Source organism: Podarcis filfolensis, assembly GCF_964270895.1.
Source record: "Podarcis filfolensis genome assembly, chromosome: 8".
Classification (NCBI taxonomy): domain Eukaryota; kingdom Metazoa; phylum Chordata; class Lepidosauria; order Squamata; family Lacertidae; genus Podarcis; species Podarcis filfolensis.
Genome location: NC_139611.1, coordinates 45,557,372 through 45,578,593, shown reverse-complemented (window position 1 = coordinate 45,578,593; position 21,222 = coordinate 45,557,372). Strand labels below are relative to the sequence as shown.

At 39.1% G+C, this 21,222-nt stretch overlaps 1 protein-coding gene across 2 annotated transcripts in view; it reads right to left on the bottom strand.

Annotated features, from left to right (window-relative positions):
- Positions 1–3,358: 3,358 nt before the first annotated feature.
- CDH11 (cadherin 11) overlaps positions 3,359–21,222 on the bottom strand; it is a 107,033-nt gene continuing 89,169 nt past the window's right edge. For both annotated transcript variants that reach the window (XM_083626584.1, XM_083626585.1), the window contains exons 10-13: positions 20,151–20,272; positions 19,131–19,248; positions 5,400–5,651; positions 3,359–4,715 (exon numbers count right to left, since the gene is read on the bottom strand). In XM_083626584.1, coding sequence (XP_083482710.1) covers positions 4,219–4,715; positions 5,400–5,651; positions 19,131–19,248; positions 20,151–20,272 — 989 coding nt within the window. In that variant the 3' untranslated portion in view covers positions 3,359–4,218. The remainder of the gene's footprint in view (positions 4,716–5,399; positions 5,652–19,130; positions 19,249–20,150; positions 20,273–21,222) is intronic.

Below are 21,222 nucleotides of genomic sequence, written 5' to 3'. Positions count from 1 at the left end.
AGCCTCTTATTTCCAGCTATGGTAAAAACCTTATCAGCCCACAGAGCTTATTGCTATCTTGCTGCAGATGACTTCTACTTGAATCACCATTTATTTTGGATTAATTTGCATTGATTTTCATTGTCTGCATTCTCAGGTAACGAAAGGGGCCTCTTTATAGTACCCTGGCTAGTGAGTTGCTCCCATGCAAGTCAGGATCCATATAAAAGCTTCCTCCCATTTCTGATAGTTCAGGTAGGAACTGCAATGAAATGTTACAGTGTGCAATGCTCTTGTTCAGGATTCCAGTCAATCAGCCATACCGTTTTCCAGCATGGTTCATTTCATTTCGTTCCTCTCCCCACTGCCTGCCACGTTTCATTCCTCCCTCATTCCACACCCAACAAGGATATAGTGCCTATTGGACTGTTTTTGTCCCCATCTACATATTTTTTGTACTTCATCAAGCCTGTAGGATTTCCACAAGGCTGCTGATCAATGGTGGCTGGTGACCACTGAATGGAAGGCAGGGAAATCAACAGTAGGTGGTACCAGAGTCAATGACAAGCAGAAAAAAATAATTCTAATTTTCATAGAATTATAGAGTTGGAAAAGACCATGAGGGTCATCTAGTCCACCTCCCTGCAATGAAGGAATATTTTGCTTGACATGAAGCTGGAACCCACAACCTGGAGATTAAGAGTCTCATGCTCTCCTAACTGAGCTATCGCTCAGGTCTAGATGATGGACTATTTGACTGTCCCCATCTTACTCCTCCTTGCTAATTCTATAAGGGGAAAAGGAGACTAAGGATGATGGCAACCAATGACATCCCCTGGACTGGTAAGAAGACAGGTAGATAGGGACTGGCTGAGAAGAGACAGAAGTTGGTGGGGAATGCCCCATTAAACCTAATGGACTCTGGCAATTGCTACCTCCCTCTCATGGATATTTCTGTTTTTGGCACATAAAGGTCCACACTTGTAGAAGCAGTGGTTGTCAACCTTAGGACCCCTTGGCATATTTACAGAGGAAAGAAACCATTATGAGCCCCAAACACAGACACACGCATCCCGGACCAAGCATTCACCACAGCCAAATCTATTAACCACACCAGAATGCTTCTTTCAACTCTAATTTCAGTTGGGTAGATGGTGGGAGGAGATCATGGAGGCATCAGTAAAGGCCCATGGATGCCAGAGTAGCAATTCTTGGTGTATAGATCATTTAGCATATCCTGCAAGTAACTCTTTTTTCCTTGAAAGGTCAGGAATAGCTTGCATCCTGTGTGAAACACGGTAGCAGAGGAAATGGAAGCCTTTACACAGACCCAGACTGCTAGAGAAGGAACCACATGAATTGGGCAGCCTTCATGTGGGGAAAGGAAGTCTTAGCCTTAAATTCAAACCGAATGATAAAAGGAAACATGAATGATTCCTGCTGGTCATTGTTGAGATGACAGCAAGTAGTCCACAGAACTCTGGAACGTATAATTAACAATATTATTGGTGAGTGTGTTCTAACATTTTAGCAAGTATTTCAGTGATTTTGTAGGTTTAGGAAGACAGGAATCTTCCTTATACTGAGTCAAATCATTGGTCTGTCTAGCTCTTCTTGTCTATACTCACAGGCGCAACTTTCTGGAGCTTCAGACATGAAAATTTCAGCTCTGACTAGAGATGCTGGGGGGGGGGGTTGAAATTGGGACCTACTGCATGCCAAACACTCAGCTACTGCCTTTCCCCTAGATAGTATCATCACAAATGTGCCTTTTGATTTTGAATTTTTAAAAAGGGGGTTCCTACACACAAATTTGTTTTCTGACAGCTAAATTTAAAAAAGACAAAACTAGCCGGGAAAGTAAATTTATTTCCAACCTTATAAGTGAGAAAGAGAGAGAACCACAGACAAAAGAAAATCCCCAAATATTTAAAATTATGAAAAAGTAATTGACAATACTTGTTTCCCTTAAAAATTAAACAGAAGCATATAGAAAAGGTGTTACATTTTTGCCTAACAACGCAGTAAAAAGTACATTATCAAGTAGTGAAAATTATGATGAAGATTATTGTCATTTTGAAGATAAAGGTGGAAATGACAACTTAACAGCAAGTTCACTTTTCCTCTATATGTTAATATAAATTGCGAGCTTTCAAAATTTTAATTCATATCACGGAAATGTGCAAATCTAGCAAAATAGTCTTTGGATTATAAAAATAAGAAAATAATAATAACAATAACGAAAGAACTCTGAACTAAAGAGTGTGAAAGTATATAGAATGTGCATTCTGTTAAAATGTAGTATTGAAATAGGACATGATATAATAGTTACATTTTTTCCTTACACTCAAGCCTACTAGTGGGGCATCTACCAATCTTAGACCTTTAATGGCAAAAGACAACTATATTGAAGTGATAAAATTTAAATCAACATCTTTAAGTTAAAACGAAAATTACCATAAGCAATGCAGCTCTTGCCAATATTGGCATTCTTCACTGCCAGTTGAAGACAGAAGCAGCATTTATCCCCCTGTCCAATCTCCTCTGGGACATTAAAAATGGGCTTTGCTGATGATATGGTTGTTTTCTATATTACATTTTCAGACCTCTGACCTTCCCCTACTAGCTATCTAAAATCTAGCTTGCTTACATTTGTTTCCAGATGTTAAACAAATAGATGAACATAATCTGGTCTGTTGTCTAAACTAATCCAGAACTAATCTATAGTCCCTTTTAAAATTGATTAAATCAATACATTGAAAATATTAAATAAAAAAGCTATGTATTTATTTTTCAATGTTTTATATTCTAAACGTTGAAGCAGCAATACCTGCCCGGCGAACTAAAATAAACAACTACTAAAATATCAAAGCACTAATTAATATATTTCTTAGGTAGAAGTTGGGTAGAAAATTGTTAGTGGGCATGCATCCCCAAATTGGGTCAGGCTGAGATTTAAGTCTCTTGCAGTCCACAGAAGGCTAAAATGGATAGTCAGCTTAAAAAGCACTGAGTAAATTATAAGTACAGTGCATGCCTGCACATTTATAAAGTCATTTGTGAGACTGTCAAGAGGAAAGATAAATGCATATAACAGGGCAAAAATACTTAGGAAAACTGAACTGAATCCAGAGCTGACTCATTTTACATTTAAGGTGCTACTGCATTCTTGGAGCAGCTGCCAGCTTGCCAGTATTTCGCTAAAAAACAACTTGTAATTGATTTTAAATAATCACTTAACAAGACATCTTGAACTACAAACGCATAATAAATAGGGCTATTAAAAGGTCAAATGGGTAGTGAGGGGAGATATACATATGTAAATGGAGCATTAGAAACAACACTTTCCCTTTAAATTTTTAATAAACAAAACCAGAAGTAAAAAAAGAATCATTTTTTTTATTTCAAAGTCTGCTTCATATATTGAAGCGCATATTAAAGCAACAGTACAATGTTCATAAAATATAAGTGTGATGTAACATTTCTTACATGTCAGAATACTGATATTTGTATGTATACTAAAAATAAGAACTTTAAAATTGTACAAATAGATACATTTAAAAATGACATAGAAATAGGGCGCCTCTCACTGCAACAAGACAGAGTTTTATATCTGGCACGTATTAGATTAAGATGAAAGTATAAGCAAAAAGATTTACAAGAGTCAGCAGAAACAAGTCGGATGCTCAAGAGACATTATAATTGTACATTGTCCTGTACATACATCATATGTGTTTAAGCTGGCTGAATATTATATATTTCAAGTTTAAAAATGCACTACATACGGAGTGTCCATAGTTTAAGGCGAAATTACAGCTCAGAACTGTTATCCTTTCTAATTTGTGGAAGCTTCTTTGACATAAAAGACTTAGTTGTTCATCATACATACAAAGATTGCCCGATTGTAGGATGATTTTTTTATTTTTATTTTTTAAAAAGAGTTTCCCTTCACTTAAATATTTTGTATTTCACAAGTGGTTATTTTTGTCCCCCTTCTAGTGAAGTTGATAACCAACTCCTATATTTGCCTTTTGCATGAAAAGGTTCTTCACAGTATTTACCACTTTTTCTTAACATCCGTTTTTAATTTAAGGACTCTCCTGAACCCCACCAAACCAAAAATGCTTTATACGAACCTTTTCTTGTTTTATTTTAAAAAAATACCTGCTTACATTTCCTCTGATTTCTTTTTCTCAGAACATTAGACACAGTTCTTAAGGCCAAATTTTAACTTTATTGTTAAGAATCGTCTTCAAAAGTGTCTTTGGAGCCATATAAGTCTGCTAGTTTCTTAAAACGAGGTCCCCAATTTTGTAGATAGTCATAGTCCAAATCGGAATCTGTCGTTGCTGACTCCAACGAGCTAAGTGAACCAGCCACTGAGCCTCTTCCTTCATAGCCATAGATCTGGATAGAGTCATAGGGAGGAGCTGTTGGGTCATTGTCTGCTTCTTGTATTCTTGTGTTGATAAAGTCATCAACATCAACACTGTTTGGAGCAGGCCGAAGCCCTGGCCGTGGCATGTACTGGTACTCCGGCTTTATGTCTTTGCGAGGAATAAATCCATTGATGCCGTCGGGGTTTTGCAAAGTAGCAATGTCAAAAGCTTCAGTGTCTTCTTCCCCGCCACCTTCATCATCATAAGTAATGATATTCTCTCGAACATCTTCTTCTTCAAAAACAATAAGAGGCTCTTTCTTCTGACGTTTAAGTGTTACAAATAACACTACAATCACTGATGGAGGAAATGAGGAGGTTATTATTATTATTACTAAAAAGCAAGTGAAAGAAGCAATCTTCCTGTGCACTGGGCAAATCTTAGAATAACAGGCAGAAATACTGGGTTGAATCCAAAGATTCCATTCCATTCACATAATGAGCTTCTGTTCTAAGAAAGTGAGTTCTGCTTATGGAAGGCCTTCTTTTGTCCTTCCATTCACAAAATTCTTCTGTGCATGAAAAGCCTTTCTGTGAATAGAACAAAACTTTTGGATCTAATCCATTTTGAACAGAGATGTGCAGAGCCCACTGCAGGGTGAATTTGTATTTTAACAGGTTAATTTCCCATATGCCTGCTGGATGTCTGGAACACAATCTGAGCTCCTTTCTGGATTTGAAACACACCAGGCACTGACACCCTGATCTGGTGCCTTTATGAGCCCTCTCCGTCAAGGGGATGGTGGAACTCCTGAGATTATGCTGGGAAATCTTGAGACTTTAGACACTAAAGGCACATGGTGCCTGCCTGGCACTACAAAAAATCAGGATTCACCAAGATGTGGCTGCTGTGCTGTGCTCAGTTTGGTGTATACTGAGTTCAACATATTTTTGTAGGATCACACACCGTATTTCGATGGAGAAGGGAGAAGGAGGAGAAGCAAGAAAAGGGAGAGGAAAATAAATGTTAAGATTTCCTTACCTAACAAAATGACAATACAAGCAAGGATGGCAATTAAAGCTCCAGTGCTAAGTCCGGCATTGAGGACATAGGCTTCTGGGTTGCAAGAGATTAATTGTCCATTTCCATCGCAACCACACACCCGGATTGTGAGTATGTTGGTACTGCTCTGTGGCGGGTTCCCACCATCACTTATCACGATGGGCAGAGAATACAAATCCTTTGTCTGCCGGTTGAAGCTTGTGCGTTTCGCATAAACACTTGCTGTGTTATCTGTTGTAAATAAGATAATGATCATTATAAGGCTTATTCCAGCACCAACCCCTTTGTAAAAAGAATTTGCATTTGCCCTTTTGTCCAAAATAAACACAGAACTTCGGTCCTAATGGCATGACAACATTTTAACATTATGTCTTCTGCATATTGTCATGCTCTCATCATTTCAGTTATTTGAGAATAAAATGCAGTGGTGAAAAGAACAGAAAGTGGGTGAAGAAAATAAAACACATAACTTTGCTCATAATATTATGGACACACCCATTTATGGGTATTGATTACTGCACAGAGCTTGTAAAATGTGAGACATGCATCTCTAAATGGCAGGGGTATGAAAGAGACACATACCAAGAAAATCTGTCAATACCAAGGTAAATCTGTCAATTTTGGTTCCTTTCAATTTCTATTTAATTCTAATTTTGAATCCTGGTCTCCACATTTCCACATCCATTTGTGAATTTATCTTACTTTGCACATTTTGAAATGCTTTTTTTCCTAGTACACACATTTTTGTAAAGCAATTTTCCATAATACAAGGCATTTATGAATGTTATATTCACAAATATGTGCATTTTTGTGCACATTACTTGGCATGAGAACTGTAGTGAAAAAAGAGAGAAGCAGGGATCTTGAAGGGTGGTTCTGTTTTCACATTGTTTGAGACAGTGCAAATTAGTTACATTTGCCTCTGAATCAACTTTCTGCCCCATCCCTTGTCAAAAATCACATGTCCAATGTTAGGAAGCTTCAGTCAGTCATTTTTCAGGCAAAAAATACACGTCCCTTCTTTGTAGGTCCTTTAATACATAGTTAAGGTGGGGAGTAGTATAATACTTGGAGGCTCATCCCTGCCCTACACATGTTCACACTCTGTGCAATTTAAAAACCTGAAAAGGTTGGATTTGCAAAGATGTGGAGCAAGTCCCATCTGCATGCAAGTAGGCTATGTTCAACTCTCAAAAAAATGCACATAGATCAGAGAAGAGGCATATTTATTTGAATCGTTTATATGCTGCTTTTAAAAACGAAACTTTACTCAGGGCATCTTCCAGTCAGCAGAATAAAAATTTCTTAAATCAGTATATTTAGAAACAAACAGAAACAAAACAAACAAATAAAAGTCATATACAACAATCCCAAATAAGCAGAATGAAACTATTTCTAATCCTGATGGGGGAGAAAATGTTACAATTTAAATAGACAATAATACCAGTTTAAATATCCAGCTCCTAATTTGACCAAAGGCACACTTGGGGAAAATAATCTTTAACATATATTCTATAGATATGGGGTCACCACTGAAAAAGCCCTGTGAGCAAGGCATCAGTGGCTGATCTTAAACCCTGGGCAGAGTCAGGCAATCCTTCAAGTAACCAGATCACAAACTCTTCATGGTTCTACAAGGTAAAATCATTACTTTAAACTGCACAGGGACACCTCCTTCTCATTTGATCACCCTTTTACCATGTGAGCATCTAAACTATGAGCTTTTTTAAAAAACCACAATATTTAATGGTGGCCACTAGATGGTTTTACAAGAGATTTACAAATGATGGGCATGATGGCTACCCCCAGGATCAGAGGCAGTATGTCTCCATGTACCAGTCATGGAGGTAGGAGTGAGCTTTGTCCTGTTTGTGGGCTTCCCAGAGGGAAGCAACTCTACTTGACCTGACCTGACCTGACCTGACCTGACCTGACCTGACTTGACCTGACCTGACTTGACTTGACTTGACTTTACCTTAGCAACTCTGAGAAATTAGATACTGGACTAGACAGGCTTTTGGTCTGATCCAGCAGGGCCTATACCTGCTGAAGCTTCTGGTTCACCTTTAAAGGCAGACTCACAAAAAGTGCATTTTAGTAGACTACAGTGGTACCTCGGGTTAAGAACTTAATTTGTTCTGGAGGTCTGTTCTTAACCTGAAACTGTTCTTAACCTGAGGTACCACTTTAGCTAAAGGGGCCTCCCGCTGCTGCCGTGCCGCTGCCATGTGATTTCTGTTCTCATCCTGAAGCAAAGTTCTTAACCCAAGGTACTATTTCTGGGTTAGCGGAGTCTGTAACCTGAAGCGTCTGTAACCCGAGGTACCACTGTATTCTGTATGTGATCCCCCTCCCATGTCCATTGGCTCACCCCACATTTGTATCTATAGTTTGCATGTCATTTAGGAAATGTACCTCATTTCAAAACATACATTACTAGGTACTCTCTACCACATCAGATTATTTATCACCTACCCTCTAGTGTTCTCGTACCTTTATTGGAAGGGTCTCAGGCAGGGGATCTTTTCCATCACATACCTGATTTCTTTAACTGGAGATGCCAGGGATTTAATTGGGGCTTTCTGTGGAATAAAATCTCCACCGATTCCTAATACAATCTTTGTTTTTGCTGAGAAACAAAATAGGTGTGGGGAATCTTTGGCCTTCCAAATGTTGCTGAACTACAACTCCCATCATCCCGGTCATTTGCCATGTTTGCCATCTTAAGGCAATCCTGTATAGGGAAGTTTTTTAATGTTTAATGTTTTATTGTGTTTTTATCTATGTTGGAAGCCACCCAGAGAGGCTGGGGCAACCCAGTTAGATATGTGGGGTATAAATAGTAAAATTATCATTATGGAATGGGATGTCCCTACTTTCATAGCAGCATCAAAGCACTTAAATTTAAATCACCATTTCATGCATATCCCACTCAATAAATGGAAGCCTTCAGACTGCATGGCAGTCTCAGAACTATACCCTGAATTTAAGCTATGGTGTTGTCCTTTAAGTCATAGTAGTCAAAATGAAAATGACTCATGTGTTATGGCTAAATGGAGCTAAATACCTACCTAAATTTAGCTGTCAAAATAAATATTTTCCCTCTTTATATTTTCAGTGTATTGCCTTTGGCAGACATCATAGTATTCAAGCACTTGAAAGAAATGGCATTTATTCAGACATAATGTCACTGGGCATAATTCCAATAAAGCCAGTCCTGGAACTAAATTTGGCTCAACAAAGAAGCTAATTCGTAATGCTATCATTTCCTCAGACTTTATTTACTGTTTAAAAGAGGTGGGTCCAAGCCAAATATTACTGTAATTTTTTTCCACCCTGGACATGTGATTGTAATCAGATGTGGTAAGTTTATCAGTACCAGGATAAATATCTGTGGATTCCTTCTTTAAAAGAGGGCTGCTAACAGTGTGATTTCCTTTTTTCCCTTTTCAAAGGCCATGAAATCCTTATATGCGTACACAGGGGGGAAATAGCAATTCTAAATTTCATGGTTGTGCACTGCAAAAGGCATGTGATCCGCACAAACAGAGGTGTTAGATCAAGCATAAGTAACCTGCAGCCGTCCAGTTGTTGTAGGCTCCAACTCCAGTCAGCAAGTACATGTATTACTCCAAGGTCTATAATAATCTTAATTCTTGCATCCTCTAGAATCATGAAGTTGCCACTACTTTTATTATCCACTCTGAATGTACTGTAGGAGAAGAGCAGGGGGAAAAATCCATTCCAAACAACTTCAAACTCCATTAATGTTGTTTTTCTTTCAAAAGCACCAGCAGGTGGCTGCTATCTCCTGATCCGATCCTTCTTCATAGATTGGTTGCAGTTCTTTTATATGTTTATGGTATTTCCAGAAAGACTTATTTCCTCCTCTCTGATGCTCCTCTAGACACCTTGGGAAAAAGTCTGTGGGTTTGTTTATTCATTGAAATGCCCTTTCTTTTTCATTTTAAGCAAGTCAAAGGAAGTTTGGTATAGATTATTGAATTTTACCACCTGCTGTACAGCAGACCAAATATCATTGACTGTACTCCAACAACAACAACAACAAAATGCATCAAAAAGAAAGCTCTCCCGAGGTCAGTAAGATAAGAGTGTGGTGGCCTGGGCATGCATGGAAATCCACAGCTTGGGGCTGGCAGCTTTAGCACATTCACATCTAGGGTCCACTTCACAAATATCATTGCATGTTGCAGAAGTGATCATTGTTGTTCACGTATGTCAGGATTCTCACAGTGATTAGACGGACATCTGGATGTGGTTGGATGCAATTATCTGTTAACACTTCTGAAATGTCTAGTTGTAGGCTAGGAATGATGCAATAGTGGCTTCATAAGAGCAAAGCCATCATCATTTTCGGAAAGCATTTCCATAGTGTAGCTGAACTTCACACTAAAGTTGTTCAATTAACACGGTGCAATTCATATTTATTCATTCTTTTCTTTTTGTTTTCTCTTCTTTTCTAGTTTTTGTGTGAATAATCGCCTTCATGCTAGTTAATGGAAGAAGATAGGGCTAGATCTAATGAGCTTACAAGAGCCAAACTTTGGGGTGAACTTCTTGCTGCTAAGACCAATAAAGCAACGCCCTAGACAGGTGATTGGCTTTTCCTTGATGGAAGTCTTCAAGTAGAGGCTGAATTGGGGATCCGATGCATTAGTGATGCTCTAGCTCTGGGTTTTCAGCATTGCAACTAGAAGCCAACAAGGACTCCTCCAATTCTACGTTTCTATGAATTTTGCCACTAAACAAATTATTATTTTTTTAAAATAATATTTATTACTTTTAAAGATTACAGAAAAGGAAAAGAGAAGGAAAAAGATAAGAGAGAGAAAACAAAAAAAGAAAAGAAACAATACAATACAAGATATAAACAATACAAAACACAACCTAAACACATTAAACTAAACACATTAAACTAAACTAAACAAAACCCTAACCCACCCTAACCCTAAACAAAACAAAACAAAAACCATTTAAAAACATACATCACACCTTTTCCATACTCTATCTTTCATTCCCTTGTTTCCTCGACTTCCTCTCACCTCCCTTTTTGTATTCCACTTCTATTAATTGTTTCAGCAAATCCTTTCCATCTTTCTCTATTTCCTATCATATTATAAATATCTTAACATATTTTTTAACCTTATTTTTCATTAAAACTAAAATACTTATATATGCTTAACTCCTTATAACGTTTCTGCTAAGGCCATAAAATTTCTTTCCACCATTTTTCTATCACTCATTAATTTTACAGTATTTCTATATATAAACTTTAAATTCTCCAATCTTCTTCCACCATCTCCTCTCCCTGGTTTCGGATTCTGTCAGTCCTTTCCGTCGATTCCATATAGTCCATCAACCTGGAGATCTTATGTCTGAGGCTCTTAACTCTTTTCCAGGTCCCTTCTGCAGGTCTTCTTCATATTCTTTAATGCCAAAGAGCAGATCTTGGGAAGATTCCAACCTAACAATGCTTTTATTCCTTCTGGACAGGTCAGCCAAATTTCCATAGTTGAAGCTAAGGTCTATAAGGTGTTTCATGACATGTTTCAAAATTCCTCCAAATCCAAAGGCCCCCAGAACTCCAAACTCCTCCAGACCCAAGTCCATGTCCCAAAAGTCAGTTAATCCCTGCATAGAGGGATCTTTCCAACTTTCCTTCTTCCGTCCAAGCCGGGATCCAATCCTCAAAATCTGGCTTTTTCTAGATTCAATCATAGAAGGCCTCAACTTGTAATCCTCAATTTGCTTCTGTAAGACTGAGGATCCCGCTTGTATTACTTTAGGCTCAACAACCACAGCTTTATCTTTCTCCTCCACAATTTGTCCTGCCAAAGTAGATTCTTGTACCAAGTCCTGAATTATTTCAGTATTGGTGCTCACTTTTTGTCTCCAATTAGTCACTTTTTGTTCCAAGTTGTCAATTTTAAAAGACATGTCATCCGTCTTCTTATGAAGCTGTTCCAACGAATAGCTTATCTTACATAATACCGTCACAATGGCTTCTCCTGTCAACATTTTAAATGGTCCAAGGTCAATCTCTGGTTCTCACAATTTCTTATCTTGCAGCCGGCGATTCCCCAGTTACACTCCTGTAACAGTTTCAAAGGCTCCCTCTAGAGGGAAACGGTCTCCACTTGTATCAATCCTTTCAAACCTTTAATTGATTTTAGTTCATTTTGCTACATTCAACATTAAAACAGGTGAAAAAATAAACATACATAACACATACATACAAAAAAGGAGTACATAAATAAAAGAAATAATAATAAAAAAACAAAAGAAAAAACATCTCCTAACATAAAACACCAACTAATTAACTTACATTAACTAAATAACTAAATAACACACAACATTAATTGACTTCCCTTCATCTCGGTTTCAGAATATATTATATGATTTTTTATCTGCAGTTTCTTTTCCTCAAAAGACTCTTTACGTCACAAGTGTTACGTCATACCTACTGTGATTTTTAGATTTTTTACCTCTGTTTCCATATATGTCATAAATTTATTCCATTCTTTATTAAACTTTACGTCTTTTTGATTTCTTATTTTCTGTGTCATTTTTGCCAGTTCTAAATAATCAAATAGTTTGGTTTGCCATTCGTTTATAGTTGGGATTTTTGATGTCTTCCAATTCTGCGCTATTAGAGTTCTGGCAGCCACTGTCGCATACTGAAAGAGTGTGTGGTCTTCCTTTTTGATTTCCTCCCCAATTATCCCCAGCAGAAAGGCTTCGGGTTTTTTTATAAAGGTATATTTGAGGATTTTTTAAAATTCATTGTAAATAGATTCCCAGAATTTTTTGATAGGCTCACACAACCACCACATATGATAGAAATCGCCCTCCTTGATCTTGCACTTCCAACATAATTTATCACCAGTTTTATATATTTTTTCCAATTTTACGGGCGTTACATACCACCTGTACATCATTTTATACATATTTTCCCTGAGTGTTGTGCATGCCGAGAATCTCATGCCTTTATTCCATAATGCCTTCCATTGATCAAACTCTATGTTATGTCCGAAGTCCATTGCCCATCTGAACATTACCTCCTTTACTTCTTCATCTTTGGTATCCCATTCAAGTAACAGGCTATACATTTTCGATAGTTTTGTTTTACTTTCTAGTATTTCAATCTGAAATCTAGATTTTTTCTCACTTATCCCATTCTTTTTATCCTCAGACCATATAGAATTAATTTGGTGAAATTGGATCCATCCTGTCAATTTGTTCTTTATTTCTTCATAAGGCCTAATCCTCCAACCAGTCTCTGTTTTTACTAGTAGGTCTTCATATGTCCATCTTTCTCCTTTGATGTTTGGTTTTTTTATTGTCAGGATATCAATTGGCGATAGCCACCAAGGGGTCTTCTGTTCCAATAATTTTTTGTTTCTTTCCCACACTTCCAGCAGTGGTCCTCTAAAAATGTGGTTAGAAAATCCTTTATGAACCTTTCCCTTGTTACGCCATAGGTAAGAGTGCCAACCAAATCTTATATTAAATCCTTCTAGATCTAACAAGTCTTTATTTTTAATAACGATCCAATCTTTGACCCAACAAAGACACGAGGCTTCATAATACAACTTTAAATTTGGAACTGCGAATCCTCCCCTATCTCTTTGATCTGTAAGTAGTTTAAATCTGATTCTGGGCCTTTTCCCTTGCCAGATAAATTTAGAGAGTATTTTCTGCCAATCTTTGAATACTGAGGTACCCCTGATTATCAGTATATTTTGAAATAGGAACAACAATTTCGGTAATAAACTCATTTTAATCGCCGCCATTCTACCCGACCAAGAAAGTTTTATTCTGTTCCAGGTATCTAAGTCCTTCCTTATTTCTTTCCATGTGGTTATGTAATTATCTTCCATCAAATTTATATTTTTCATCGTTAACCAGATTCCAAGGTATTTTACTTTTTTTGTTACTTTAATACCAGTTTGAGATTCAAGATGGTTTTTTACCTCCTCTTTCACATTTTTAGTCATCATTTTAGTTTTTGTTCTATTTAATTTAAAACCAGATAATTTTCCAAATTCTTCTAACAGATCTAACACCTTACTAACACTCTCTTTTGGATCCTCTAAAGACAACATAAGATCGTCAGCATATGCTTTCAATTTGTATTCTTTTACTCCGATATTTATTCCGCGTATCTCTGAAGTTTTCCTTATCTTATTTGTAATTATCTCTAACATCATAATAAACAGAAGAGGTGACAGAGGGCACCCCTGCCTTGTACCCTTCGAAATTTCAAAGGGTTCTGTTAAGTTATTATTACTTTTATTACTATTATTACTTTTCCTCCTTTTTAAACGCAGAAGAGGACAATGGAAACAGTATCTTTCTCTTATTTAACTAGCTGTCAAAAATGTTCTGTTCGCAGTCAATGAACTCTCCCAAAACTTCACTCTTTCTGGCAGCCCTTTTCCAGGTTCAGAGCAGTGGTAATTTGGTTTTTCACTCTCTCCTGCAGGCTCGCTAAGTCCAAAATTTCCCCCCTCTTCTCCTGCTTCCAAGGGGGGTTTTGTAGTTTTAACCGATGGAAATTTAATCCTTTGCCAAAAGCTTTCAAAGACTTTAGCTTATAACGTCTTTGCTTCAATCTATTTACAAAAGAGGAAGGCGGACTTCTTGTTTAAGACCTTCCCATTTCGGTGCCAAATTAAGGTATTTAAAGATCCAATTTTCCGTTCTACTCACGGGTAGTTGTTTAAAATCCAATTGTCCACAGGAAAAAGTCAGCGCTCTCCGGCAACAGCAATGCGGCTTCACTCCGTGAAAGAAGCAGTCAATTCAAAGCACCGCGCCACTCACCCCACATCGCTCCGGATCCCCAAAACAGGGTTTCCCCGCGAGTAGGGGAGGCGCAGAAGGTGCCAGCCAAATCCCAAGTTCACAAGCTTCTCCTGCTTGTGATTTCAGAGGGTCTCCGCCTTCGCCGTGGCGGTCAGACCCTGCTTTCCACGGAGCAAGTTCCTCCCGATCGGAGGAGCTCTGTCATTGCCGGAGGCGCCAACCCGGAAGTCCGCCACGAAACAAATTAGGCCACATTGATAAAAGTAAAAAACCATAGACAATTCATTATGGTACAGTTCTCTAATCATCCTTAAAGCCTTCCAAAGGAATTCACATGCTTGGTCTGTGTATGAAACAGCATCATATAATACTCTTTGTTTTTTATATAAAAAAATCAATAATGCTTGGAAATCATTTAATAACTGTTTATATAATAAGAGTAGTCACTGTTCCAGGAGAACCTCAACATAATTTGCTTGTTTTTTGTTGTTTGTAACAGAACAGCAACTCTACATAGCTGCTAGGACTTGCTACCCAGGCAAGACTAATGTTCCAACAGTTTACACCAGATACCTTTAGGTCAAAGAATAACTGAAATCTCTCTCTCTCTCTCTCTCTCTCTCTCTCTCACACACACACACACACACACACACAGAAAAAGACAAAGAGAGCATTTTGCTCATAAGAGTATGCCCATCTAATCCAGGATCCTGTTCCCTTAGTGTCCATTCAGATGCCCATGAGAATCCAACAAGCAGAATCCAAGTGCAACAGTTCTTTCCTCTTCTGCAACTCCCACAAACTGGTGTTCAGAGGCACTCTGCCTCTTACAGTGCAGGCAGAATACAGCCACAGTGGCTTTTGTCATTCTTTCCTATTGATAAGCATTCCCCCACCCCAGTTTGGAATGATGTATGTCCACTCCTGAAGGGTTTGATGGCTGAAGATGGTTATGTACACATTAGATTCCTGAAAAGCTGCAAGACACTTCTGCTGCATGGCAGAGACCCATGCAAGATGACATTATTATTTTTTGTTCCTTCTTGCAGCATTCCGGGCCATACATTTAAGACACAGGGCTAAAAGCATATGTTTTTTCTCATGTAAGCATGCTGACCAGTAAAGGCTAAAGGGGCACTGCTACTGCAGTGGAATTTCTGCTACCCATTATCAGTGAGGCCAGTGTCATGTACACAAGAATATGGCTTGACCATAAAACTGGTAAGAACCAGTTAAGGAAAAACCTAAGAGCACAAGAAGGGATCTGCATGTACAACAACAACAACGTGTGTACAAAGATTGTGTCTGGATGAAAGATGGTGAGGAAAGGGGATGGCAGAAGGTGGCTTGGAAGAGGATGAAAAACCCAAGGTGATGCATGTTTTGTCTGTACAGTGTGTGCCCTAATGGAAAGTCCTTGCAGACTCTCCCCTGTAGTACATTATTGAATAAAGTCTGACTGATTGGGAATTGGGTACGAGTCTGCATACTTGAACCCCAAAGGGGAAATTTCCGCCACAGTAGAAGGGAGTTCATTTTTGTATGAAGAATCCGTTTCAACTGACTTTTAATGCTGTGCCTCTGATCTTCCTGCAATACTGGTACATTCTGTCCCAAACTGTCACGGGAATTAAAAATGATACCAGATGTATAGAGAGAGTGTGAAGTAAGAAGATGGTTGTCTATTAATATGATGCAATGTGAGTAAACACCCTGAATGAAAGCAGTGTTGTGCTTTATCACAGCATGAAATTACCCATTATCCCATGCTTTCTATAGAACCAAGCTGGGCTTGAGAAAGCCAGTAACGCCACTGACTATTAACAGGATGTAAAATGTGACTTTTTTATTATTTCAATATGTAATTACTTTTGGGAAACGAGTAGAAACTCTATTAAATGATCATTATAGGATGGTATTCACTTTAAAAGTTCTGGCAGGGGCCTAAACATAGGAGTTTTCATTAACTGGTTTTGCAGTTAATAAAGCCATTTTTCTTTTAAAGTAGTGAATTCCTTAAGAGTGTGGAGGCATGATACAAAGATTACTCTGATTTACAAATGGTGGGAGGGGAGAAGGAGAAATTTTAAGTTATTTGACTTGCAAATCGCAAGACATTCTGTCACCGGGGAAAAAAGGTTACTCGCTAGAAGCCTTTAGAATTCCTGCTATTCACTTTGACTCTCCAGCTTAACCTTTTAAAAATACACGCACATACAAAGAATTAAATTAACTACACTGTGGATCCCCCCCTCCCGCACACATACACTCATGAAAATGACATGAATATATTAAAGAATTTATCATTTAGCTGGAGAATTGGTAAAGTAAATGAAAAGCTCATACCGCCCCCCCCAATCCAGATAAATTCAATTGACTTAAATTGTTGAGGTTTTTTTTAAAAAAAAAAAACCAGAGTGCCGTCTGCTAAACTACTCAGTTGAACAGATTATCAAGTATCTGTGTTAGGAATGTTATTCAATTCACTGCTTGTTTTGAGTGAAAACAATGAAAAAAAGAAAACCAGTGGTGCCAGTCCAGAGAATGAATAGCAGCTTGACACAGGTTAGCTGTAGTTCAGTTAATACATGACCCAACTAATGGTCCATGCCTCCCATAAACAACCCAGACATTAAGTGATTATTTGGATGGAAGCCAGTTTTTAAAATCTATAACTTCTAATGGGAGACTTGCCATTAAACATTCCAAAGGCAATGCTAAATGAAAAAGTTGGACCAAGGTACAAGAGTTCATAACTACATAGTTGAAGGTAGTTAAATATGGTCTTGCCCCTTATACACTCAAAAGATCACTGCACTCTGAAGGGGGAAGGGGCTCATGAAGATACCATCTCATCAGGAGGTTCCTTCTGTACAGTATAGGAATTGGGCCCTTAGGATGCTGATGTTTGTGTGTGTGTGAAATAGCTTTGAGATGTTTATGGGGTTATGAGTTGTAAGAGATCAAGAAAATAAAAGTCCAAAGAAGATGGGGACCTCCTAGACTCTCTGCCTATTATAGGTCCCACCAACCTGCCTTGAGAGAAATCATAGCTTAGCAACATATTTGGCATTCTTGTGGCCCCATGTTCAGTCCCTTTCCCTTGTATTTCCACTAGCTGCCTCGGGAAGCAGGAATGGTGTCAGTGGTTCCTGAGATTTTGTGTACCCTGATGTGATACAGTGTAATTGTACAATGTAGGAACAGATTTGTTTTATAGATTTTTATTTACACTACTTTGATGGTTTCAGGGTTTGAAGCAGTTTTTTTAAAAAATATGGGGGGTGTATTTTAATAATTAAATAAATATGTAATTTTGGGTTATAAGGGACCAGTGCTGCAACTTGGTGGTAAATTTTTTCTATTTAGCACAGCTCTAAATTGGTGTTTATGCTTTTCTCTTCCTCTTTAACTGCTTTAACATAGTTAGTCCTTCCCTCTATTTCCCCTAACATTACAGGAGAAACGAATAGCAGGGATTTTTTTTCTATAAATGGCTCAGGATCTAGAATCATAGGGTTGGAAGGGACCCCGTGAATCATCTTGTCTCAACCCCTGCTGTGCAGGAATACGCACCCATGACCTTGTGACCATGCAATTTTTTAAATATAAAAAGTACAGGTGTGTGCATGGGGAGGGATGACTGTGGTTAACCCCATAACACATGAGGAAGCTTAAATCTCCTTCCCAAACTTTGATCCTGGTAAAAAACCCAATTGCCACCCATGTGCAGCAATGAGGATGAGGAAAATGAAACTTCCAACTGGTGCTAGATTCCCAGAATTTCCCACCACACCAGTGATAATAACAATAATAACAATAGTGGAAAGAATTGCATAAGAACATAAAAGAAGAGCCCTGTTGTATCAGGCCAAAGGCTCAAGTCCAACATTCTGTTCACATAGGGACTAACCAGATGCCTTTGGGTAACCCTTAAACAAAACCTGAGCCCAACAGCACTCTCCCCACCTGTGATACTTAAATAGTATTCAGAAGCACACTGCTTCTGACAGTGAAGGTAGAACACAGCCACCATAGCTGGCAGCTATTGAAGGCCTTATCTGCCATGAATTTATCCAATCCTCTTTTCATCATTGCCTCTTTGGGAGGTAAGTACCATCGTTCTTCTGCTCTTTATCATTTTTTTTCTTTTAAAATTAATCCTCCCTCCTATTGGAAGCAACAGACCATTCTCGTACAATCTGATAGGCCCCAGCAAATCAGAAGGCTGCCATGTGACCATTTTATTCGTGTTAGCAGCCAGCGGCATAGCTAGCCACTCAGGTGCTGGGTGTGGCCTGTGCATCACGCAGCTGGGGCAAAACGAGTTGCCCATGGGGGTGGGGCACGCTGCATGCAGCCTCTCCACTGCCTCCCCCTCAGGGTAGGAGACATGTGGCTCAGGCACGCTGCAGGCCCCCGCGGTAAGTGCTGGCCCCCGCTGTGTGACAACCAGTGCTAGCCGTGTTTCGTTACATTTGTTGACTGAACTAAAAAGTTTCATGAGCCCATTTTTAAAAAATTCTTTTTTGTGTGTGTCATTTTGTTACCTCCCTCAGTGACAACACCCGGGGCGGCCCACACCCCCTTCCTCCGCCACTGTTACCAGCTCAGAGATGATGTGCTAGCAGATGTTCCTGAAATCGCTACAGCACTTGCAATCCCAAGGCATTAATCTTATAGATTCTATATTACATGTATTTATTAGGATAAATGCTGGTGGTGATGCACTAAAGGAATGCCTCTGAACATTGTTTTCACATTTCACCCCACCGCCCATCCTTTGCAACAAGTCTCAGCCCCAGACAGGAGGGCATGGATAACTAAAGTGTTACAGTATGGCATGATAAGAATAATTAGTTTGCTCCTGTCTTCACAAACCTCGGTTATCTCGGAGAGTAAAATTAGGCTTCTGGATCATATCAGGTGGCAACCCAAAGATAAATCTTGGGCCATTAGCTGCATCATCCTTGTCCTCTGCAGTAATTGTTAATAATGGCTGTAAAAGAAAGGCTCTTGTGAGCATGCTGTGCATCTAAAAAGTCATTCCTCTTCCCATCCCACCAAATTGGCTCTTGAGTGAAAATTGTGCAGCTTCCTTTAGGGTGCAATCTCATAACTATTGCCCAGCACATCTTACATCATAAGAATGTAAGCAGAGCCCTGCTGAATCAGACCGAAGTGCTTTCCTGTCTAGCAACCAATTTCACAAAGAGGCCCACAAGCAAGGTGGATGGGCAACTTTCTTCTTGCACTGTTGCTTCCCAGAAATTGGTCGTTCAGTGGCATTCAGCCTCTGAACCTGGATGCAAAAGGCAGCCATCATTGCTTGTAGCCATTGATAGACTTTCCCTCCACGAATCTGGCTAAGCCCCTTTTAAAGGGGAAAAGGCTACAACTCAGTGGTAGAACATCTGCTTTGCATGCAATCTTTGGCATCTCCAGAGAGGGCCGGAAAGACCTTTTTGTGAAACCTGGAGAGCCACTGCCAGTCAATGTAGACAATACTGAGCTAGAACGAGCTGTGAACTGGTATAAAGCAGCTCTCTATATTCTAAAAGGGGGGATGTGTGTGCTATAATTTTAACTACCTTGAAAAATATGAATAAAACTTAACCTGAAATCTTAACCTTTTTTTTTTAAAGGCCTCAGATAGACAATATTGGCTCTTCTAAGAAACTTGGCAACAAGTTCTTTCCAAAAGGGATGATTTATGAGCTTCAAGCCTGTTATTAGAATACGTTAGAGATGCCCTATGTCTCGGAGAACAGGATATTAACCCCCCAGAAGCCAAACCTATGTTAAATTGAATTTTCTTTGCCACTCTGCACTTAAGAAAAATGAACATCCTCATTTAATCTCTCCCACCCACAAATGAGAGGTTTGTGTGGCAGAGGTTACCTCACTGGTCTGTGGTTTCTCACAAACAACTGCTTCATAGGAGTCTGCAAATTTTGGAGCATTGTCATTTACATCAAGGACCTTGATCGCTACTGGAACTTTGGCTTCCTGGTGCCGATTATCTACAGCAGTTATTTAGAAGAAAAAAAGTCACAACATGGGATAAAAACACAAGAAACAAAGTTAGCTGCCCCACCCACACAAATCCTATCCTTGACCATTGATATCAGGAGTAGAGTAGTAAATCTCTTTTCCTGCCTTTGCCCCAAAACCCAAAAGCCCCGTGGCTCCTTTAAGACTAATAAGTTTTCTTAAAGCATAAGTTTACATAGACTAACATAACATAAAAGTATAATTTCCCAATAAGCACTCTGGCCCAAAGTTTTGTCCAGTATCTTCTCTATGTGATGGGCTCATGGAAAAATGCTGCCCCATGAGCCCTTGCTGCAGAGTGGAGGGGAAGCCTGTATAAGGCTGCTTCCCCTGCAGCTCAGAGCCATTTTGCTTTGAGAGCTTCCCGCCTGCCCACCCTCGGGTTAGAGCCTTCACTGAGCAATTTTGGGTCGTTGGTTGACAGGGCCGGAAAGGAATTTTTCTCTCTCATTCTACTACAGTGGTACCTCTTGTTAAGAACTTAATTCAGAGCCAGTGTGGTGGTGTGGTTAAGAGCGGTGGACTCATAATCTGGGGAACCGGGTTCATGTCTCCGCTCCTCCACATGCAGCTGCTGGGTGACCTTGGGCCAGTCACACTTCTTTGAAGTCTCTCAGCCCCACAGAGCCCCACATTCCAATCCTCTTGAAATGGGTCACAGAGTGTTTGTTGTGGGGGAGGAAGGGAAAGGAGAATGTTAGCCGCTTTGAGACTCCTTAAACGGAGTGAAAGGCGGGATATCAAATCCAAACTACTCCTCCTCCTCTTCTTCCTCTTCTTCTTCTTCTTCTTCTTCTTCTTCTTCTTCTTCTTCTTCTAATTCATTCTAGAGGTCCTTTCTTAAGCTGAAACCATTCTTATCCTGAGACGTGCTTTCACTAATGGGGTCTACCGCTGCGCGCACACCTTCGGCACAATT